This window comes from Carlito syrichta, unplaced genomic scaffold (genome assembly GCF_000164805.1).
Source record: "Carlito syrichta isolate Samal-C Ts95f unplaced genomic scaffold, Tarsius_syrichta-2.0.1 Scaffold308202, whole genome shotgun sequence".
NCBI classification, from domain to species: Eukaryota; Metazoa; Chordata; class Mammalia; order Primates; family Tarsiidae; genus Carlito; species Carlito syrichta.
In genome coordinates this window covers 255,635-280,408 of record NW_007252298.1, presented here as the reverse complement: position 1 = coordinate 280,408, position 24,774 = coordinate 255,635, and the positions used below count along the sequence as shown (strand labels likewise).

Below are 24,774 nucleotides of genomic sequence, written 5' to 3'. Positions count from 1 at the left end.
AGAATTCTGGCTACACTCAGGGGGACAGTGAACAATGACTTGGGGTGGATTACCCCAACCTGGCTCACTCAGTACCTCCCCTGTCCACCACAGTGGCCAAGAGAAGGGAAGCAGACAGACTTGCAACCTGGCATTAGTGGGAATTTTAGTTGGGAAGAAAGGTGAAGCCACTGGCTAACACTGGCAGTGGGTGACTAACTAGTCCCTCAAGGCTTTAACCAGGATCACAAGGGGGGGTCACTGGTTTTAGTCCACCTACTTGAAAGCACTTTTGGTTTTATTTCTAAAACATATCTTGAATCTGTCCAATTTTCTTTACTCCCATTGTCAGTAGCCCTGGTCTACACCAGGCCACCAACATCTCTCCTCTCAGCTTCTAAGGCTGCTTTCGAAAGGGTCTCCAGGCACACTCATCTCCTTCCGGTCTCCATTCAGCAGCCATTGTTCTTATAAAGACACAAATAAGATCAAGATAACCCATGATTAAAAGCTTCCTGTGACTTTCCATCATATTTGGAATAACACTCTTTTTTTTTTTTTTTGAGTTAGAGTCTCACTCTGTCGCCTAGGCTGGAGTGCAGTGGCATACTCACAGCCACCCTGGCGTCGACCTGCTGGGCTCAGGCGATCCTTCCGCCTCAGCCTTCCAAGTAACTAGAAATACAGGTGCATGCTACCAGGCCTGGCTAATTTTTGATTTATTGTAGAGACAAGGTCTTGCCAAGCTGTCCAGGCTGGCCTTGAACCCATGGGCTCAGGCGATTCACTTGCCTTGGGCTCCCAAAGTGCTGGGATTATAGGCTGAGCCACCGAGCCCGGCCTCTTTTTTTTTTTTTTAAAGCCATGGCCTACCATGACCTGATCCCAGCCTGCCAGCCCACATCACCTCCACTCGTGGTAGTCTCCCCTGACTGCTACCACACTGGCCAACTTCCGTTCCTGAACATGCCAGGCTCACTGCGGTCTCAGGGCCTTCTCTGCCCACGAATGGCTCTGGGGACACCTGGCTGCTTCTCCTCTCTCAATCCTCGTCTCAAAAAATCCCCTCCTCAGACCTTCACTGACCTCTCTAAAGCAAAGCCTTCACCGCCTCCTCACCCATTCACCCTACTTCTGTGTGACTTTCTGGAGCACAGGGTCGAGGCCCAGTGAGTATCTGAAGAACGGACGCACAAATGATTCCGTCAGGAAGCCCTGCTTCGGACGACCTCTAAACCCACCTCAAGACCTCCCTTTCCTCCAGTTCTCTGTCAAAACTGTTCATCTCTGCCACTGCAGGAAAAGGCAGCCAACAGACAACACAAAACAAGTAAATGTGGCTGGATTCCCAAAAAACTACATTTATGACACAGGCGGTGGGACGTGTGGAGTCTGTCACTCGCCACCCCTCCTTCCGAGCGACGGCATTCCCTGCTACTCCCTCAGTGGTGGCGGTTTCACCTCCCAAGCCTTTCGTCTCTGGTGTCACATCCAGGCCATAGTCCCCGTCCCGCCCTTAAACTCCCTTCTTCCTTGCAGCCCCCGCCCTCAGACCCTACCACTCACTACCCCTCCTGGTGGCCTCCCCCTACAGACCGGCCCCCACCCGCCTGCAATCCCAAAACGACTCGGCACCGAGCACAAGCTCTCCAGTCCTTCCAGGGCGAGCCCAATCAAAATGCTCAGCAGCGCCAGTCCTACACGCTTGGCCCTTCCCCCGCCCTGGCTCCCAGCCCCTGACTTCTTGTCTCTCCTGGCTTTGCCCTCCACCTACTTCCGTGACCCCTTCCCACTGCCGTCACCGACATGCTGCTTCAGTCTGTTCTCCACACAGCGCTCAGAGCTTCCTTCGAACCACAAAGGAAGTCAGTCCTCCACCCAAAACCCTGTAATGCTTCCCACCCCATTCAGGCTGAAATCCCAAGTCCTTCCCTCAATCCATGCAGTTGGGGGCCTAGTTAACTCTGGACACGTCTCCTGCACGGCCCACCCAGCCCTCACTGCATTCTCCCTCACTGTCCTCCCTGCTGTTCCTCCAACAAGCCCGACACTTACCTGCCTTGGGACGTTCGTGTCCACTCTTCCCTCCGTCTGGAACTCTCTCCCTCCAGATGTCACTTGGCTCTCTCACTTCTCACGTGTCTGCTTCCATGTCTTGTGACGGAGGCCCTCCCTGGCTACCCTATCTAAAAATAGCGCTGTCCCCTCCCTCTCCATCTCTCTTTCCTGGCTTACTTGTATTCCTAACACTTGATACAACCTGACAAATCTATTTCTTCATATTTCGCTGTTCCTAGAATGTAAGTTCCAGGAGAGAAAGGACTTTGCCTTGTTCTGCTATACCCTCAGCACCAAGATCACCGTGCATGGCACACGGCAGGTGTTCATAAACGTTTTCTGAATGTGCCAACCCAAATCCTTATCAAAGCAACTCACCTTCTTTCAGGGCTGCTGCCAGTAACGAGGCTGCCTGGGGAGGCTCCCCTGGATCTGGTTTAATGAGGAGGTGGGGCTCTAGGTGGACATCTTCAAATCCACTTAGCTCTCCAAGCTCAGCATAGATATGCAGCTTCTCTTCCAGATACGTGCAAATCTGTTGGTCTTGGCTACTGAGTATTTCTGTAAAATAGTATTTACTATAGGAGGTTGTCAGGAACATGAATACAACTACTGATGTGAAATTCCGAGTTACAAGACGAAGAGGTTGCTCATTTGCAAGCTATATGATCTGAAAGGCAAAGCCCAGGTGGCCGGGTGGGACAGTCCATGGTTCTGGTTCAAATCCCGATTGTTTCACTTCTGCATGTGGCCTCCAGCAAGCGGCTCTCAGCTCCCATTGTCTTTTTGTAAATAAGGTCCCTCTCCCATTCCCCTAATTCCAGAAAACTTGCAAAGCTATTCTTTGTTTACTCAGCCTGTTTTCTATTAAGACTAAACATGAAGCTCAGGAATGAAATTAAGGCGGCTCTGTCCGTGATGAGTGCATACCCACAGGGAAAACAACCCACAGGCCTGAGACTACTCAGGCTTCAGCCAGTTTTGGTCAAAACACCGGTTGATGTTTTTGTTTCTAAACATCCCATGTCTTTGCCCATCTTTTCATATCCCTCAGATTTCAATATGTTACAGCACTCTTAAGGCTCAAAGGAAACTTAACTAGCATCAAATCCAGGAATTCCCCATCCCCGCTGTACCACCAAATCACCTGGAGAGTTTAAAGCCCCAAAACGTCCATCTCATCTGACACACACTCGAATTTAATTGGTGGCAGGTGGGGCCCAGGCACCAGTATGTTCAAAGACCTCCCCAAGTGATTCTGATGTCAAGTGATTCGGATGCCAGAATTGAGAATCACTGAGCTAGTCTAATATCCTTACTTCACAGATCTGGAAACTGAGAACCAGACCTATTGGGATCTCTGTCCAAAGTCAAAGAACTATGGCATCACACTGCTGAGACCTAAAATTAAACCATCAGACAATAATTCCAATTGCACCACCATCTGCACCCTCTACCCACAATTATTGTTTCACATATGTTATGTGCATATTTATATCTATGTTAATCACCAAGATGGAAGGGAAGAGAATGTCATCTTAGGCGAACATTCTTAGTGCAATTTTTTTTTTTTAAGATGTGGGCAACTCAGGTGCACAGAATGAGTCGTGCGGTCATAACCTTCCATTCTCGACACTGGGGCTTCCCCAATACCCATGAACACCATGACCAGGAAGCCAGAAGGAACCTGGCCCATACCTTGACATTGCTGAATTTTGGCCACTCTGGCTTCAGCCTTCCTCCTCTCTTCATCGGATTCACTCGTCCGTCCCCCTTCTTCTTCTGGGCAACTTGAAAGACAATAGTCAAGAGACACAACTGAAACTAAGTCCAGGTATCGGTGGGTTCATTAGAAAAACACAGGAACTTGGCCGTAGACTTATTCATCAAGGAGGACAATTCAGCATAAAGGGAATGCATCATGTCCCTTGGCCAAGAGACTCAGCCTTCTCGAGGAGATGAAGGCTCTTGCATAGCATAACGTGCTTCTCGAAGTCAGCAGTGTAGGATGACTCATCTGTTCCACCAAACACAACACACACTCTCACACTCACATACCCTGCAATACCAACAGAGCAGAAGGGTTGGGAGGGATGGAGGTGGGGTGCCAGAGTGGATGGGGTGTGAGGGAGGTGGGGGAGTTTCGTATAACGTCTATATTTAACCAAACAGTTACTGTTAAGAATGATCACTCCCACCCTCGGGCCCCCATCTATAAAAACTGTTTTGCACAAGTAATGAGGAATAAATGAACTTAGAACACTTAGATCCACCAGTTTAGAAACGTCTTTTTAATGATTCCTCAGTACTCGGCACACAGAGAAACATAAGATGTGGCCCCTGCCCTTCAGGAGCTTCCAATCTAATTGAACAAACACACACAAATATACAATAAGAGGATAAGAACCATAAGACAGCACAGGACAAGCACCAAGTAAACGTGTAGTGAGCAGGTGCTAAAGGATTCCAGGTAAGGACGAGATCACCCACGGAAGAGGTCCTCAGGAAGGAGGGAAGGCCAGAGCTGCATCGCAGCCCCCGGGGACATAGGCAGAGGGAGGAGCGGGCATTACATGCGGGGAGGAGGGGAGGACAGAGCTTCAGTTGGAGGGCTGTCACAGGCGGGCGCGGGGGGCAGGGAGCAGACCATTCTGGCAGAGTCGCAGAGTCCATGCAGAGGAGACACGGTTAGAATGTTTTCCCTGATGGAACAAGTTTGCTCCACAGATCATGGACAGAAGGAAATATTACCTTTCTACTGCCAGCTGGATCTGTCTCATCCAGTTGTTTCGTTCCTCCTTGGAACTGGTGTGAATTTCATACATCTCCGGACCAGCAGACGAAGCGCTGATCAGAAACATTCCCCTCTCCTCGTTAGCAACTTCTCTAGCAATAAGCTTCTGAAGGGAAATAACGGACGGCTTCTGGTCCTGCATAAAATCAGATGGTGTGCAGATGAAACCACATCCTATCTAGAATTCGGCTCTCGGAAAACACGAGCTAAAGAAAGCAACAGGACTGGGTACACCTTTTCTCACTTCTGACCTTTTCAGAGGAGCTGCGTAAGTTGGTAAGATCTCCAATGGGGAGGACAAGGAGGGGAGGAGGAAAACAGAGAATTTAGGAGAATGTTCGTCCTTAAGAACCGGTGGTTCGCAAGGGTAACTTTTGAAAAGACAGATCAGAAAGGAAAAAAATAAAAATAAAAATGTCGCAACCAAGGGGAGGAGGAATTTTTCTAGCCGGGCGTGGGATAGAAAACAGCGTATCAAACATCACAGAGATTCAGGAAGATGAAGGACCCAAAGAGTCCGTTGACCTTGATAGTTAATGGTAATATCCTTTCAATAAAGTCATGGGACAGAAGCCCAGAAACCCAAAGGGGGGGACCGCAGAAATGAGAGGAGGAGGAGGAGGAGGAGGCAAGACCTTCCAATTCCTGGACACACCCAGCCTTTTCTGCTGTTGTCGTGTGGATCATGGCCATGGAACTTCCACGGCTCTATCTGTAAATGCCTCTTCTCACCCACCCGAGGAGCCCTTCATGGGTAGGAACGGGTCTCATTCACCTTCATACGCCTAACACACAGCCTTGCAAAGAGTAGGCTCTCCATCAATGTTGGTAGAACTAGTTTACCCAAATGGAACAGAGGATCCACCAGAGGAGAATGGGGAGAAAATCTAGAATTTGGCTATGTCATCTAAGCCATGATGAAACCATCTCTCCTACCAACATCTACTGTGATCATCCAATGTCCCTTTCTAAGACCTGGGAATTCAAGGGTGGACAAGACACTGGGATGTAGCTAGAGTTGTAAGAATGGTAGAAAGAATGCCTTCGGGATGAACAGTTTGAGGGACAATAATATAAAGAATCTTTTTTGGCTTGTGGCTCCCACCGCTGTTTACAGAGTTGGTTGCAGCTTGTGGTTTGGCTTCTCTGTCATGGACTGAGTGACGCCTTTAACCAGAACATGCAACTCTCCCCGTCCTGCTGACTCCTTGGTGTTGGCTTGTTGGCTTTCCCAGCACTATAGAGCTTGGCCACATCTGACATTGGCCCCAGAGGACCTCCTCACCCCACTCTTCTTAGAGGAGCACGAGGAAAAATACACGATGAGGCACGACGACTGTTCTACCTAGTCCCGTGCTCTGCCTCTGCAAACGGAAGCAACAGCAGCTCCGTGGCAGGGTGGTTTGAATACTGCCCACTCTGACCAGGGAGATTCTCTGAGCACTGGGGAAATCCTCTCTTCTAGTATAGATCTACTTTCCAAGACCTTGTTTGCTTTCCTTGATTCAATGACTAGTTTTAGCTTCCTCACCTTACAAAGCAAGCAGGGCCCGTATAAAAAGGCAGCGTAGGTCTGAGTTGCCTAGACTTGAGCAAGAGTGAAATGATCTGAACCAGTGAGTTAGCAGGGTTGAGGGCAGGAGAGGTAGCCGAGTAAGATCCTTCCAGGGAAAAGAATAGGTCCATGGGTAGAAAGTAGCATTCACTGAATGATCATCAGACTGGGGGTGCCAGGGACATGTCCCTCAGTATTCATAGGAATCACACGCAAACACTGGAGGAAAACCAAAATTCAACTAAATCTAGAAACAGAAGTCACTTGTTTCCTTTGGAGACAGGTGTCGATCTGATGGTTTTTAAAATAAGTTCTCAACATTTAAAAACGGAGGGATTTCACTTTTCTGAAAACTCTAGATTTCTGGGTTCTTAGGAAAGGCAGAGGATGGGCAATTCTGGGCCCGTATTTTTACTTAAAAAAACTGGCTACAGCTGAGGAAGCCCTGCCCACTCTGAGACAGAGTATGTGCTCATTGTCACCACAGTCCCTCCACTCTGTGTCCTCCTTGTTACCAACCCTGTTCAAGTTCACCCAGAAACCCACGCCTGGGCAGACGGGCCTTTTTGCTTTCTTTGAACAACAACAGAGACTTCGGTAAACTTGAATTTGCCCAAGTCCGCTGGAGTTAATCATATCTGCTAATAGTACCCAAATATCCTATTATTCAGTGGATGACAAACACCGGCACTTTAGAGAGACACCATCACCCTGTCCACACTGGTATTGTGTCTTGGATTCTTTCCTCTGACGGGGCCTGATGCCCTATGACGCAAACAAGGAGTGCATTGGTGACATCTTCCTTCCCTAAGTTATTTGAGAGCATGTAGATGCTGTGTAAAAATTGTTGCAAAACGCTGGTTTTAGTACTCGTCTGATTATGTGTTGGCAATGAGAGTAAACTAATATACCAACAAGGTGAGTGTTACATAAACACCCTTAGTCATTAGCAGCCATTATAGCAAAAGTAATAAAGAATCTTTAAACTTGAGCTACTAGAATGATCTTCTCGTGTGGTGGAAGGACCACTCTGGTGGTCAGGCATGGGGTTAGCAAGTGGACAGCAAGGGCAAGGGGAATGGAGGGTGCATGGTGCTGGAAGAGGTCCACTGTGCCCAGCACGAACGTTACATGCATTATATTGTGTTGCGTTGCACTGTACTGTATTACAGTGGTGGGGTACATGGGTGAGTTCACTACATAAGTTGCATGCAGGTGAAGTGTGGGCTTCGAGTGGGCTCTCTCTCCACCCACCATAGTGGTCATGGTACCCAGCGTATCGCTGCATAGCCTCCCAACCCACCGCGACAGTGTTCAGCATCTGCTAATCCCGCCCTTGTGCTCATGAATATTTTAGGTGCTGGGTCTGAGGGAACAGGATCTGGTGCTATGGGTGGTGGAAGCCTGGGGGGAAAGACCAAGATGGCATGGCAAGGGGAAATCTGGGGGGCTCAGGGTAGGGCCTATTCACCCACCAGTACCAAAGTACTTCAGTATTTTCACCATTGGTTAAACTACTGAACCAGCCAATTATCAGCCCTGGTTGAGATCAATGAACACGTATCACACTAATTCAACCCAATGAGATGCTTGTGACTAAACACTGCAATTACAAATAATTATGGGAAGATAACAGGGGCATATACTTGCCTGTGGCCATTTTATCTCACTAGGAATTTCAGGCATTTTTCAAGGAAGTGTGTGATTGAGCCTATTTTTAAAACGCATCACATGGTCATATACTTACAACGGCTGCAAAGATGTATTTCTGGTCTTTTTCTTGTAAAAAGAGCAGCACATCAGTTAGAAGTAGAGCTAGGATATCTTCAAAGAAAAAAAATTCTAGTATTAACAAAGCAAACCACAGTATAAATAAATTTAATAAAAACAAGAAGACTAATCTTTAGCCTAATTATGAAACTTTTATAAAAATACTTGTATTATGATAGCTAAAGATATGCGCTATAGGGCAACCCCCTTGGGTCCCCTCCCACAGTGGGAGCTTTTCTGTCCTCTCAATAAATCCTGCTTTCAAAAAAAAAAAAGAAGATATGTGCTATAGATAACAGTCAAAAGCTGTGTTTATGTGTGCATGTTTGTGTGTGTAACCAAAAGCACAGCAAAATCTCCAGCAAAATTTAATGCAGTAGCTTTCAAACCAGAAGGAAAATATCTAATAAAAAAGGAAGTACTAATAGGATAGAACAAGTCCTTACCTTTAGGGGGGAAAAGTGCCTTATTAAAAAGGTAAGAGGGTGGCTTCTGCCTCAAATTATACCTGCAAACCTGCCATTTTGTTTCATCCACATCTGACTAAGGTTTAAGGATCTTCATGTGGAAATTGGTCACAAGAACTTACCTTCACAACAACACTAAACATTCTAACACAAAGTTACCAAACTGATCTACTAAATGGATAAAGAGCAAATGACAAAGCAACAGAATCTATAGATTGTGGTTAATATTTCTTCAGTACAATATTGCAAGTCACAGATCAACAAATCCCATTTCAGACATTAGTTGCAACCTCTGCTGAAACTTGATCTTCCTCCAATTGGTAATAATCTCTGAGTAACTGGAATTTAGCTGCCTCTTCCTGTCACTGCTCACCTACAGAAGTTAATAAGACAGAGTGTTGGAAAAAGCGTTTCGTTTTTTTTCCCCCCTTGAGTTGGAGTCTCACTGTCGCCCAGACTGGAGTGCAGTGGCCACTCCTGGCTACCGTAGTCTCGACCCGCTGGGCTCCGGCGATCCTTCTGCCTCAGCCTACCAAGTAGCTGGAACTACAGGCGCGCGCTACCACACCCAGCTAATTTTTTTGATTTATTGTAGAGATGAGGTCTCGCCAAGTTGCCCAGGTGGATCTTGAACCCGCGGGCTCAGGCAATCCACTCACCTCAGCCTCCCAAAGGCACGGGATGAAAAAAGTGTTTCTTAGCCCTGGCTGCACAGTAGATTCACCTGGAGGGCTTTCAGACATCCGTGAGGCATGCGATTGGGCTTCATCCTTACACCAATAAAATCAGAATCTCTGAGAAGAGACTTGAGCATCAGTAATTTTTTAAGCTCCAGATGATTCTACTGTGTGGCCAGAGTGAGAAAGCCTGGGTCGCGAAGTAATCAGTCCTTAAGAATTGGAATAAACTGTTCTTGAAGCTAACCAGATCAACAGAGTCAAGTTCATGCCTATCGTCAACAGTAGCATTGAGGAAGAGCTTATGCCAGTATTAGCATGTATGTGGACGCAATCTATCACTCAGGAACACAGATGGCGTTCAGAGTTCACTTCACTTCTCCCCTCCACGGTCTGACAGCCCAGGGCTGGCTTGGCATGCAACAGACCCCGGGTGTGTAGGTGTACTGCCTTGCTTTCAACACACCACATTTGCCAGAATAATTTTTCCATGCCAACGATGAGCAGAACCCTCCGTTCCTTTGATTTTAGACATCACAAACTTGCATATTCATAAAACATGTATAAAGGTTTTTAGCTCGGGGCAGCAAACTACCACCAAAGATTTTGATCCTTGGCCACATTTGCCTTTTGAAATTCACAGCTTGATCTCTCAACTGACCTGGGGTTTGTGTGTGTGCACCTGAAATTCTGAATTCTTTTTCTCTTGAACCTCTGTCCTTTGCTGAATGAAAGAAGGAGAAAGAGTCGAACATAAATGAAAGAAGGAGAGATGAGTCAGGTAGAGCCACCGTACCTTTGAAACGCCCTGTAGCCGTTTTCCAGTAAACAAGGCCATCATACACGAGAGTCCTCTCTTGACTTATCAGTGCCTGCTTCCTAAACACATGACCATTTTTGAGTTTCGTATACGTTTTGTTTTCAATCTTATTCAGGATCTCAAGCCATTTTTGGTTTTTTTCATACTCGTTGACTTTCAAATCCACTGTTGCAATCATGTCTTTAATCAAGCAAAGAGCTTTGCATAAGTCTTTGTGCTCTTCAGTACTTTCTGCAGGGGGAAAAGAAACAAAGAACATTACACAATAAGTCGGAGTGCTAAGGAAGAATGCTTTTCCCCTCTTTAGTTTTTAAATATAGTTAAATGTATCATACAAATAACAAAAATCCCATAAGAGGAATGTTAGATCAAATTCAAATACTGTTCTATCACTCTGTACCTCAATCCCCCAAAAGTTAAAATACTGGATTAGAAAATATTTGCATTATTAAATGTGCTTCAGCTGACATGCTGAAGAGGTCTGAGTTCTAAGGATGGGTCTGACCTTCCCTCCAGAGCGGGGATATGGGGACCAGCCAGCATCCTCTCAGAAATGGAGCCACAGGGGGACTTGAATGGGCCACAGACTTATTAACATAATATTCAATAATATTAAAATAATATGCAATGATGTTAAAATAATATTCAAAACTGTCTTCAAAATAATATTCATTAAAATAACCTTCACAATTGTATTTCATAACTGCATTGGCATAAGTATGAATATATTATTATAACTAACCCATTTTATATGACCTAAAATTTTTTTTTTTCTTCTGATGGTAAAAGAAATTGAAATATTTTCACAGGACCTGGGCATTGTGCCTAATGGGTACATCAGCCATGCTCGTGCCAAGAGCAAATAATCAGTGGTTTCAGTTGTTATCCTTTAAAACACTGGCCACCTGCTCTTACTTCTAGATTATCTTAAGAAAATACAGTGGAGGTATTTCTGGAACAGCCCCTGAAACTCCAGATAGGAGTGAATTTAGCCATTTTCCGTATTTGGTAATAAAGACCACCTAGCCAATGTTTATTGAGGTGGCTAGAACTGGAAGGTAAAGTTTCAGGAGGTCATTTTGTAGTGGAGATAACTGAGGCTCAGTCAGTTAACTGATCCATGAACGAACGGCAGAGCCAAGTATATACCACAGCAATGCAAATTCACACAATTCCCAACCCAAGTCCTTGTTAGCACAACATGTTGTCACCCTAATAATAATTTCAAGATAAATACACTAGCTTGAGGATGAGACAATGTGATGCATTCATTCATTGCACCGATACGTTTTTACTTACTGATAGCCTATGCTACACCAGTCATGACATTAGACACTGAAGCTCCAGCTGAGAATCAAACACACACAGGTTGTACAGACCCAACAAGGAGCTTACAGTCCAGCTATGTGCGTTAACATCCTCTTCAAAGATGCCTAGATGTTACTCCCTGGAACTTAATGAACTGACAGGGTAAAAAACAGCCCCTCCATGCAATCCTTCTAAATATAATAACTTACTGCTTGGGAGAGTTGACATTTGGTGATAGAATCAATAGCATCACGTTTCGTCGGATTTCTGTGAAAGTAACAGGAGGATGAGGAAGAGGAGGAAGTAAGAATGTCCAGACATGACGAAAGCATAGAGGAGAAAGGCAGGGTCAAAGTACGAAGAAGCTTGGTTTGGGGCTACTTGGAAGAATTGGGACTATCAGTCAAGCCATGTTATAAAAGACACTTTCTCGTCATGAATCCGAACTGTGAGCTTTAACTGTTTCCCCACAATGAGAATCTTTGTGAATCAGAGGCCACAAACATGCATAGCTGTCCAAGACACCTCAGCCATGTCGAAAACTAATAAGAAAGGCGAGTGTTTGCCTCGCAAGTCTCACTCACCCTTTGTGTACTGCAAAATCCTTTCCACCAAAACAGGGTATTTTGTGATGCGCTGAGTGACCAACAGAATGCATTCTGGAATTCCTCGACGTCGAGCAAGAAGATTACTATTTCGGAGCTTAAAATACACATATGCACATTTTTATATACACACGTTCTACCTGCTTTACTTTTTATGTGTGAATTTCACACTATAATGAATCTGCAACAGTACAATTTTATTCAGACTTAACAAATGATTCATCATCATTAATTGAAAGGATGCATTGTCACTAAATTGTATACTTTGTCATAAGTTTCAATGCTCCAACTCTCCAAGATTTCAAGGAGTTTCAAATTACTCTGATGTATTTGTAGTTAATTCCAAAAGTGAGCAAGCTCCAATACTTAAGGTGTCAGGATTCATGAGTAGTAAAAGTTTTTGAAAAATAATCAGAAATCACAGATTTTTTTTTTTTTTTTTTTTTTTTTAGTTGGAGTCTCACTCTGTTGCCCAGGCTGGAGTGCAGTGGCACACTCAGGGTCACTCCAGCATCAACCTGCTGGGCTCCAGCAATCCTTCTGCCTCAGCCTTCCAAGTAGCTGGAACTACAGGTGCACGCTGGAACTACACCACAGCTAATTTTTGATTTGTTGCAGCAACAAGGTCTCGCCAAGTTGCCCAGGCTGGTCGGTCTGAAACTCACAGGCACAGGCAATTCACTTGCCTGAACCTCCCGAAGTGCTGGTATCACAGGCTGAGCCACCAAGCCTGGCCAATCGCAGATTTTGAACACGAGTTTACAATTTGTTTTAGAATAGGTCTTCCTTCACATTTACTATTTTTTATTATAACACTTAAAGTTCCACACTCAGGGCAATTTTTTCCTAAAAATCTCAAAGTGCTCTGTAAGTTTTCAAGTACTCAATACATACTGATATGGGGGGGGAGGGAAAAGAATTTGGTAGCATTTTTAAAATGGTAGATAAAAATTTAGAATCTGGTCAGGCTCAGTGGCTCAGCCTGCAATCCCAGCACTTTGGGAGGCCGAGGCAAGTGGATTGCCGAGCCCGCGGGTTCGAAACCCACCTGGGCAACTTGGCAAGACCTTGTCTCTACAATAAATTAAAAAAAACTAGCCGGGCATGGTAGCGCGCGCCTGTAGTTCCAGCTACCTGGAAGGCTGAGGCAGAAGGATTGCCGGAGTCAAGCAGGTAGAGGCTGCAGTGGCTGGGAGGGGCCACTGCACTCCCTGGGTGACAGAGTGAGACTCCAACTCAAAAACACAAGAAAAAAAAAATTTAGAATCCAGGAAACTTTATAGGACAAATTTCTTCAACAAATAAGTTGGAAGGGGAACAAAAATCAGGGAGACTATTCAAATTAAGAGAGATTTAAAAGGTATAACCATACACAACATGTGAACCTTGGTCAGATCTTGATTTAAACAATCTAATCTATTTTATAAAATAATCAGTGAAATGTGAAGATATCAAAATATACTACTAACTAATTTGTGCAACAATGGCACTATAATTTTTAAAGATATGTTGTTTAGAGATACATATTACAGATGAAGTCATATGATGTCATGGATTTGCTTCAAACGAATTCAGTGGAAGTGGGGAGGATTCCGTATTTATTTTTACTTTGGTTTTTCTGATATATAACTTGTCGGGGCATGAAACAGTTCCTAGTATATTACAAAAATTCTCAGAAGTTTGGAAGGCACAACCTCACAAATCTATGATACACAAGGAAACGATGGCCATTACTTTTGCTAAGCTCTGGCCCGGTCATGCTTCCATTGAGCTATGGTTGGGCTGTGCTTCTCTTTAAGCTCTGGGCCCCTCTGCAATTTGGGGGAGGCGGATCCTCCTTTTTTCTCTCTCTTTGCATCTCCTTTTTTTTTTTTTTTTGAGTTGGAGTCTCACTCTGTCACCCAGACTGGAATGCAGTGGCCGCTCCCGGCCACCGCAGCCTCGACCTGCTGGGCTCCGGCGATCCTTCCGCCTCAGCCTTCCGAGTAGCCGGAATTACAGGCGTGCGCTGCCACGCCCGGCTCATTTTTGATTTATTGTAGAGATGAGGTCTTGCTGCCCAGGCGGGTCTCGAACCTGCGGGCCCAGGCAATTACATCTACTTTTAAAATAAACTACATTTTCCATTCTAAAAAAAAAAAAAAAAGGAAATGGTTTGGGAGCAATATTTTATCAACACAGAGAAAGAAACTCTCCATCTCTGCCGTAAACCTACCACTTCCTTCTTCTTCCTATGAAAAGTGGCACTGAGATATGAAACTTGTTTAAATCATGTGAGAAACAGGTATTAACTATGTATCCATACTGGTTTATCACTTTGTAATAAAGTTTTAAAATACTTGCCTTAATAAAATTCTGAAACTTTTTATTCTGTTGGAGTTCTTTAAAGAGGTTAACAGCTTCTTTGTGATGGCTACAGAATTCTCCATATATTTTCTTCATTTTACTTGCATTTTCTTCTGAAAACTGAGGAGAATAACATTTCAGTCGTGGCTTATAAATTTGGTAAGTTCTAGACACAGTAAAGATCATGAAATTGTTACATATTTCAAAACATCCCTTGCAAATCAATATGAAATTTCTGAACACAATCACTTCTCTTCCCCAGACACTTTAAAAGCTGAAGTAAAAGGAAGTTGGTAAGTGGTAAGGGCCAAACTAATGTGATTATAGTATGGTGAACGAATCCAATTATCAAACAGTCAAATGAAGAACATCTGATGTCTTCTGTTCTTCTTTTTCAGCTTCTGTGCCACTGTATCCTTTCACTTTGTGGTTTTGTTTGTGGCAACATTTGGGGGCCCGCAGGAAGATCTGGCCTCTCAAAGAAATCACCGCTTGGCCTTGACACGGGCTACTGACCATGTCCATGAACTCAGTCCTAAGTAGGGAATATGATTTTTGTTCACACGTTCCTAGTGGATCAAAAGCAGCTATCATTAGCCACGGTGAAAGAGAATGGCAAATAGCCAAAGTATGAATTTATTAACTAATGAAGAGAAGGAGACGTGGGGCTGGATGTTATAAGCCTGACCTGTAGAAAATTATTTGTGACCCAATACTGTAGGAAAAAGATTGACAACAGCGGGAAACCATGGGTGGGGGGGGTGGAGAGGTGGAATTGACAGTAGTAGATACCTGCCTGGGGAAGTGGGGACACACCTCATCAACAAGGGTGCCTGCATAATGAACATTTGTATGCCTAACCCTGGATTGTAGCCCACAATTTTAAAATAAAATTAGAAGAGGAAAAAAGAAAAGAAAACTATTTGAAGAAAAATATACATAGGAATCAACTTAGAATCATAAGAGGGTGTGAAGAGAACTAGCTGGATGATTTTCTTAGACTTAGGACAGCCTTACATTATAGCTTTACATGCACATGTCCAGGTTGAAGAGCACTGCAACAGAAACCAGAACCCATCCAGCCTTTTTGGAAAGTCCTTAAAACTTACATCATCACGTCTGGCCTTTTCATCTTTATTTACAGTTTTATTTATATTCAGGGCTAGTATGCTTCAAAAAATGATTCTTAAGCCACTTACAAACACAAAACGAACAAATAAAAAACAACTTAGGTACAAATCTAACAAAACACATAAAGGACTTGTGTGATGAAAACTAGACAATGCTGGTGAAAGAAATCAAAGCTCTAAATAAGCGGAAAGTTATATCATGTTCATGGACTGGAAGACTCAAGCTAGTTAGGACAACGATTTTTTTCCAGATTGATACAGAGGTTTAATGCAATTCTTAACAAAATCTCAGTAAGCTTTTCATAAATATAGATAACACTATTCTAGAAATTACATTAAAAGGCAAAGGAACTAGAATAGATAATTAAAAGATTCAGTCCTCTAATTTCAAGATTTATTATATAACTACAGTTATTAAGACTATGAAAAGACACATAGATCACTGGAACAGAATAAGAAACTAGGATGCCCAAATGATACACATATTTTTATGTAAAACATAAAAATAGGAGAAAAATCTTTGGACCTAGGGCTAGACAAAGAGTTCTTTTTTTTTTTTTAATTGGAGTCTCACTGTCACCCAGACTGGAGTGCAGTGGCCACTCCCAGCCACCGCAGCCTCGACCTGCTGGGCGCCGGTGATCCTTCTGCCTCAGCCTTCCAAATAGCTGGAACTGCACGCGCATGCTACCACGCCCGGCTAATTTTTGATTTATTGTAGAGATGAGGTCTCACCAAGTTGCCCAGGCGAGTCTTGAACCCCGCGGGCTCAGGCAATCCACTCACCTCAGCCTCCCAAAGATGCGGGATTACAGGCTGAGCCACCAAGCCCGGCTGACAAAGAGTTATTTAACTTGAAACCAATAACACAATCCTTGAAAGAAAAAAAAAATCTGATAATCTGGACTTTCTCAAAATTAGAAAATGAGAAGACAAGTTACAGATTGGGAGAAAGTGTTTGCTAATCACATATCTGACAAGAACTAACATCTAGGATATGTAAAGAAATCTCAATACTCAACATTCAGAAAACAATGATCAAAAGGCAAAAACAGACATTTCACTGCAAAGGATATACAGATGGCAGTAAGCACATGACACGATGTGCACATTAGGGAAGTGCAACTTGAACCACAATGAGATATCACTTTATACTTTTTAAAATAGCTAAAATTAAAAAATGCAGATAACATCAAATGCTACAGAAGATGTAGAAAAACTAGATTATATGTATATTGTTGATGGAAATGTAAAATGTAAAATGGTACAACTACTCTGGAAAGTGTTTCTTATAAAACTAAACACACAACTACTATGCAAACTGGAATCACATTTCTGGGTACTCATCCAGAAAAACAAGAACTTAGGTTTGCACAAAAATCTGAACATGAATGTTTATAGCAGGTTTATTTGAAATAGCTAAATTTTGGAGACAGCAAGATGCCCTTCTACAAGTGAATGATTAAACAAACTATGGTCATCCATGCCATGGAATGCTACTCAACAATAAAAAAGAATGAAAAATTGACACATATAACCATCTGGATGATTCAAGAATACTATGATGAGTCGAAAATGCCAACCCCCAAAGAGATTACATAAGTAAGTCTCCTATATATGAACCTTCAAGTTGCGAACTTTCAAAGATGAGAACGTGCATTCACATGTCCAATCACAAAGTTAGTTCATGTGTCTGGTGTACACTGTCACGTGCGTGCATCCTCTACAAGTAGTTGTGCTTCTGTGCACTTTACTGTACTGTACTATTTGTTTTTATATATTTTTTGTGTGAAAAGTATGAGCCTATTACAGTAGAATATTATCTAGCTGAATGTGTTAGTTGGGTACCTAGGCTAACTTTGTTGGACTTACAAACAAATTGGGCTTAATGAATGCACTCTTAGAACAGAACTCATTCATATGTAGGGGACTTACCATACTATGAAATTTCGTTTATTTCACATTATTGAAATGACAGAATTATAGAAGTGGAAAACAGATTAGTAGATTACCAGGGGCTAAGGAGGAAGCAGGGGAAGGGGAGAAATAGTGTAGCGTCCTTGAAGAATCCTTGTGGTCACAGAAATATTCTGTATCTCAAGCATATCAATGTCAGTGTCCTGACTGTGATACTGTATTATTATCATAGCTTTACAAGATGTTGTCACTGGGGAAAAAATCTTAAAAAAAAAAAAAAAGTATACTAACGTAATTCTTCATAGAATTAGAAAAAGCAATCCTAAAGTTCATATAGAACTGAAATAGAGCCAGACTAGCCAAAACAATCCTAAGCAAAAAGAACAAATCTGGAGGCATCACATAGCCTGACTTCAAATTATACTACAAGGCTATAATAACTAAAATAGCAGAGTACTGGTACAAAAACAGACACACAGATCACGGAACAGAACAGAGAACAAATAAAGCCACATACCTACAAGCAACTGGTCTTCAGCAAAGTTGACAGAAATAAACAAGGGAAAGGACATCATATTTAATAAATGGTGCTGGGAAAATTGGACAGCCCTATGCAGAAGAATGAAACTGGACCCATTTCTCATCATATACAAAAATTAAGTGACAGTGGATTGAAGACTTAGACATAAGACCTGACACTATAAAACTCCTAGGAGAAAAACTAGGAAAAATTCTTCTGGACATTGGTCTAGGCAAAGAATTTTTGATGAAGACGCCAGAAGCCAATGCATCAAAAACAAAAGTAGACAAATGAGACTTAATTAAAGAGCTTCAGCGCAGCAAAAGAAATAATTAACAGAGTGAACAGAAACCTATGGAAAGGGAGAAAATATTTGCAAATTACACCTCCAATAAAGGACTTATATCTAGAATCTACAAGGAACTCAAACAACTCAAGAAGAAACAAACAAGCAACCTCATTAAAAATTGGGCAAAGCATCAAACATCAAAAATGTTCAACAGCGCTAATCATCAGAGAAATGCAAATCAAAACCACATGAGATACCATCTCACATCAGTCAGAATGGTTATTATTAAAAAGACAAAAACCAACAGATGTTGGCGAGGTTGTAGAGAAAAGGAAATACTTATATGCTATTGGTGGGTATGTAAATTAGTTCAATCCCTGTGGAAAGCAGTTTGGAGATTTCTCAAAGATCAAAAAATAAAACTACCATTCAACCTGGCAATACCATTTCTGGGTATATAACTAAAGGAAAATAAGTTATTCTACCAAAAAATAAAACACGTGTATTGCAGCACTATTACAAAAGCAAAGACTTGGAATCAACAGAAGAGTGCCCCAGATAAAGAAAATGTTAATATATACCATGAAATACTATACAACCATAAAAAAGAATGAAATCATGTCCTTTGCAGCAACATGGATACAGCTAGAGATCATTATCCTAAATGAATTAATACAGAAACAGAAAACCAAATACCACATATTCTCCCTTATAAATGGAAGCTAAACATTGGGTAAACACGGACATAAAAATAGAACCAACAGACAATGAGAACTCCTAAAGAGGAGGTGAGAGGGAAGCCAAGGGTTGAAAAACTACCTGTTGCATATTATAATTACTATTTGGGTGACAGCTTCAGTAGAAGTTCAAACCTCACCATCATGCAATATACTCATGCAACAAACTTGCCCATGTACCCTCTGAATTAAATTTTTTTTAAAAAACTGAGCAAAGGACATGAACAGACAATTCTCAAAAGAAGAAATGCAAGTGGCCAAGAAACACACAAGAAATGTTCGTTATCACTAATGATCAGAGAAATGCAAATGCAAACCACAGTGGGATACCACCCTATACAAATCAGAATGACTATTATTAGAAAGTGAAAACCAACAGATGATGGTGTGAATGTGGTGAAAAGAGAGTGTTTATACACTCTGGTGGGAGTGTAACTGAGTACAATCTTGACGGAAATCAGTATGGAAATTTCTCAAAGAATTAAAAGTAGATCTACCATTTGATCCAGCAGTCCCACTAATGGGTATCTACCCAAAGGAACATGAGTCATTAAACAAAGAAAAAACCTGCAGTCACATATTTATTGCATCACAGTTCATAACTGCAGAGATGCAGAATCAACCTAAGTGCCCATCAGCTGGCGAGCAGATAAGAAAATGACAGAGTAAACAGAATATATATACATATACGCCATGTATATACATGTATAGACACACACACACATATGTATCCACCACAACAGAATTAACAGAATACATACACACACACACACACACACACACACACACACACACACACACACACACACCATGGATACTATTCAGCCATAAAAAAAGAATGAAATCAAGTCCTTTGAAGTAACATTGATGGAGCTGGACGCCATTATCCTAAGAGAAGTAACACAGAAACAGAAAACCAAATATCGCATGTCCTCTTATAAATGGCAGCTAAACAAGGGATACATCCGGACATAAAGATGAAAATAATAGATACTGGAGGCTGCAAAAGGGGGAAGGATTGAAAAATTACCTAGCAGGTACAATGTGCACCACTTGGGGAACGGGTACAGTAGAAGGCCAATCCCCACCCATATGCAATATAGGCATGTAACAAACCTGCACATGTACTCCCTGAATCTAAGATAAAATAAAATTGTTAAATAAATAAAATTTAAGATGTAAAATGCCAAACCCCAGACCCCACCTCAGTCCTACGGAAACAAAGCCACTAAGGTTGAAGCACAAAATTCCTCAAATTTTTTTTTTTTTTCGAGTTGGAGTCTCACTCTGTAGCCCAGACTGGAGTGCAGTGGCTGCTCCCGGCCACCGCAACCTCGACCTGCTGGGCTCTGAAATTCCTCATTTTTAACAAGCTTCAGGTGATTCTTGGAATCACCTGAATTCTTGGAAGTTGGAAATCTACGGCTTTATACCAATCATGTTCCACATCGTCACAACTGCTCACTGATACACTTCCTGTTGCAGCCCAGTCCTGCACTCCCCCCCCCAGATCATGCGGAGTCTCCATGGTTAGAGTGTGGGATTTACCCAAACTCTCCTCTCACACACCCTTCAAAAGCTTGTCTCTTCCTTTGTTCCCCCAGAGCACCACACCCACATTCACTGGCTAAGGATTTTGCTAATTTAACCTTCCAGAAACACCTTTATTAACAAAGCAGTCTTGGGGAACTCCCTGCCATACCCACTGTGCATGGCCAACACGAGAACACAAAAGCAGACTTAAATTGTCTTCTCTGAATACCAAGGATCCTTTGCCCAAAAGATCCCTGCTTTGTCCAAGAGTCCACCAGGCTCACACTGTGTTATCACCAACTTCCCAAACCTTATTCACTACTTAAGCCCTGGTTTTATCCATAGAAACTGAACAAATACAGAGCTGCATAATTTTTGTTAACTATGAAAGTAACTTAAGAATGAAAACAATGTAACTGACAAATATATGCATGTAACAAACCTGCACATGTACTCCCCGAGTCTAAAATAAAATAAAAATGTTAAATAAATAAAATTTAAAATGTAAAATGCCAAACCCCAGACCCCGCCTCAGTCCTACGGAAACAAAGCCACTAGGGTTGAAGCACAAAATTCCTCAAGCAAGCGACAAAAGAAATCTTGCATTTCATTTTTGAATGCACTCAGATTCAATATCACTTAGATACATTCAGATATTTTTATTCAAACTGTCTTGCAAAATACTTTCTAGTCAAACTCGGTCCTGCTAGTTGGCACCATATGTTTCAGGTGAATTATGAAGACATAACAGGGGGCTTTAAAGATAATCTACAAAGTGAGTACCTCTTTGATTAAGAACTGTTATTACTAATGTGGATTTTTATGTTGTTACACAGGTAGGAGTGGCCATTAAGCAACATATCTTGCTTTATTTGTGTGCATTAAAAATATTTGTGTTGAAGCATATTTATATCAATGAACTTCCCCTCCCCATTTTCAACACACAGACCAACAGCTGGACTCCACTGCTATGTGTGAACATGGTGAAATGGCTTTAAAAGTAATCTGCTTGGAGAAGGTGGCATTTTGGCATCCACCTAGGGAAAGCTATACCAAAGCAATTATGAATGGATTCTCTTGACTCTCCCAAGTGCTGTAGGCCACTGTAAAACATGGCATTCAAGTTAATACCTGATGCTCTTTTTTCCTAAGCAATTCATTCATTCAATAAATATGTATAACACCGAGCACTGTTCTAGGCACTGGAATACAACATAATCAAACAGACATGAATCCCTGCCATGCTGGGATTCACAGTCTCATGATGATAAATGCATCTTCAGCATGTCACTATGAATGTCTCAAGATATCATATTCTTCGTCTGTGTTGATGAAAGAGCAGATTTTGAGGTAAATCTCACTTGCACTTATGAGATGGGTGAACTTGAGAAAGTCAACGATGTCTCTACACCTCAGCTTTTGTAACTGTACAATGGGAAAAATAATATCTACTTCACATTTTTGTGCCAATTAAATGGGGTAATACAGATGAAAGAACCCTAAAAGTGTCTGCCATATTAGAGTCACTGAGTACATGTTCTCTAACTTCTTTATTAGCATGTTTCTAATGGAGAATCCCTTCAGAGACATCAGAAGGCCAATGCCAATGCCTCAAAAGCAGGTGGTGGCTGTTTTATTAGGAGAGTGGCATAGTACATTCTTAGAACGGATGCTTCAAACATCCAAACCTTTAAAAACAGCCTTCTTGACAAACATATGGTCTTCACAGCAATTTGGATGGATTTAGAGTCAGATCATACTCAGTGATCTATCACAGAAACAAAGAACAGAGTGCCATATGTTCTCACTCATTAGCTGACCCCAAACAATTACCACACACTTTAAGCAAGGGATGGGCAGTAGCAGGATGCCACTGGGGTGAGAGTGGCAGGGAGGACAAAGTATTGATAAGGGCACCCGATCTCAAACCAGGCAAAGTGGGCACCAGATGGAAGCCCAAACTTTGCCTGTATGATGTCCGCTTGTACACCTAATCCTAAATTGTACCCTATATCTTTAAAATTAAAAAATTAAAAAAAACACAACCATGTATTAAAAAATAATAGTACAAAAACATTTTTTAAAAAGCCTTCTTTTAGTGAGATTTGCTTGTCTTCGTCCCCCAGAAATTAACTTACAGCTTAACGATCATAGATTAGCCTATCTCCTCCCAAGTTGCGCCAGCATTTGTCTCAGTGACATTGGTGAGACTATCACAGGCCTACAGCGAATGTCATTAGAGAGCCCCTCACAACAGAAAGCCTAAGAAGAATGTCCATAAATAGGGGGATAAATTCATCCCCGTGGCTCCTGGTGGAGGCAGCAGCAGGGCCAGGGATGGTCCCGTCAAGACCCGTGACACACAGAGGAGTCAGGCATTGGCTCTGAAGAGTGCTCGGGCATCAGTACGCGAACCAACACCAAACAAAAGAAGACCCACCAAATGTATCTGGTAATCAACATCATGAAACCAATTCCATTTCTCCACAGGCTTCTAACACTGTAGAGAGTCTGCCAGCCTTCAGGCTTCTGAGGGCCCGGCCATGAAACCTTTCTTACCTGTTGTACCAGAATGTCTCCAATTCGGTCGATCACAAAGTTCCTGTCGTTGCCAGCACAGGAGTCCTGCCTTCGCTCCTTCATGCTGTGGAAGAAATGCCTGTGGATTTCCAGCAGCTCGTCTAAACAGGGGAAGATCTTCTCCACGGTGCTGTGGTCCAGCTGCAGCTCCTCCTTCATGCCTTTCCTGAAGATCTCAGACATGATGAAAAGTGTCTGGATGTGATGCATCTCTGTCTGCATGAGCTCTGAAATGTGTGAGCAGAAACATGCTTTACACAAGCTTCACCAAAACAAGGAGCCCTGCTAACCTAAATTTGTAACGCAACACAAATAAAAAAGAAGAAATGTCTAGGTATAACTAGAGTATTTCTTCCAATATAAAAGCCAGCATTGATTAAACATTTAATTGAAGCTTACAAGAGTAAATCATTTCATTTTTCATAGTAAAAGAGGATACATGCAAGTCAAGTCCAGCATATAAGAACTGAATGTATCTGAAACTCTCATGGTATAACTAGCTAGTACCTTTAGATTCCTTTAACTGGGAAGTAGGTCTCATTCCTACCCAAATGTTCGTAAAATACATCTTAGTTTGCTGGTTTTCTTTCTTTCTATCTTTGGTTTTTGCATTGAGTAGCACAATTAATTTGGTGAATTAAATTGAACTAAATATAATAAAGTTTCTCAATGCAGATCACCACAGGTCCTTTCTACTTCAGGACCTGTCTCCCAAATCCCACTCTCTTCAGGGAAAAACAATGCATCACAATCAAAAGATACCATGTAGAAAGTGAACAGACAATCCACAGAGTGGGAGAAAATATTTGCAAATCATGGATCTCATAAGGAGCTTGTATCCAGAATATATATATTTTTTAAACTCCTCAACCCAACAACAACAGAAAAATAACCTAGGCTGTTGTTTTGTTAAGCACTTGCCAGACCATGTGGTCTTTGAGCTATGGTCACCATGTTTTCTTAGCTAGGCTCCCTTCCCGACCTTGGAGAGGCAAATCTCCCTGCCCCCCTCTAATTGGCTTTCTAAATAAACAACATTAAAAATAAATAAAATATATTTTCCAATCTAAAAATAAATAACTAAACAACCTAATTCAAAAATAGGCAAAGAATTTGAACACATGTCTCCAAAGAGATATACAAATGGCCATAAGCACAGGAAAAGATGCTCCACATGACAGCTATTAGGGATAAGCAAATCAAAACCAAAATGTGACACCACTTCACACACACTCGCCTAATTATACTAAAAAAGAAGGACAATAAACACATGTTGGTGAGGATGTGAAGAAACTGGTACCCTTATGCATCGCTTGTGGGAAGGTAAAAATGGTATAGTTCCCATGGAAAACAGTCTGGAAGTTCCTTAAATGATTAAATATAAAGTTACCATATTAACCAAAAAATGGAAAATCCCAAAATGTCCATCCATGGATGATTAGATAAACAAAATGTAGTATTAGTCATACAAAGGAATGGAGTACCTATATATATTACAACTAGGATGAACCTTAAAAACATTACGCTAACTGACAGAACCCAGTCGCAAAGGCCATGTATAGTACTACCCGTGTAAAATGTCCAAAACAGGCAAATCTGTAGGGACAGAAAGTAGGTTCGTGGCTGTCAGAGGTTGGTGAAAGGTGGAAATGGGGAGTGATTGGTAATGAGAACAGGATGCTCTTTTGA

At 42.2% G+C, this 24,774-nt stretch overlaps 1 protein-coding gene across 1 annotated transcript in view; it reads right to left on the bottom strand.

Moving 5' to 3' along the window:
- ARHGEF28 (Rho guanine nucleotide exchange factor 28) overlaps positions 1-24,774 on the bottom strand; it is a 130,773-nt gene that overhangs the window by 45,524 nt on the left and 60,475 nt on the right. Inside the window, exons 14-21 of the mRNA XM_021716157.1 lie at positions 23,065-23,312; positions 14,377-14,499; positions 12,013-12,130; positions 10,097-10,351; positions 8,134-8,210; positions 4,789-4,967; positions 3,736-3,827; positions 2,416-2,598 (exon numbers count right to left, since the gene is read on the bottom strand). Of these exons, the coding sequence (XP_021571832.1) occupies positions 2,416-2,598; positions 3,736-3,827; positions 4,789-4,967; positions 8,134-8,210; positions 10,097-10,351; positions 12,013-12,130; positions 14,377-14,499; positions 23,065-23,312 (1,275 nt within the window). The remainder of the gene's footprint in view (positions 1-2,415; positions 2,599-3,735; positions 3,828-4,788; positions 4,968-8,133; positions 8,211-10,096; positions 10,352-12,012; positions 12,131-14,376; positions 14,500-23,064; positions 23,313-24,774) is intronic.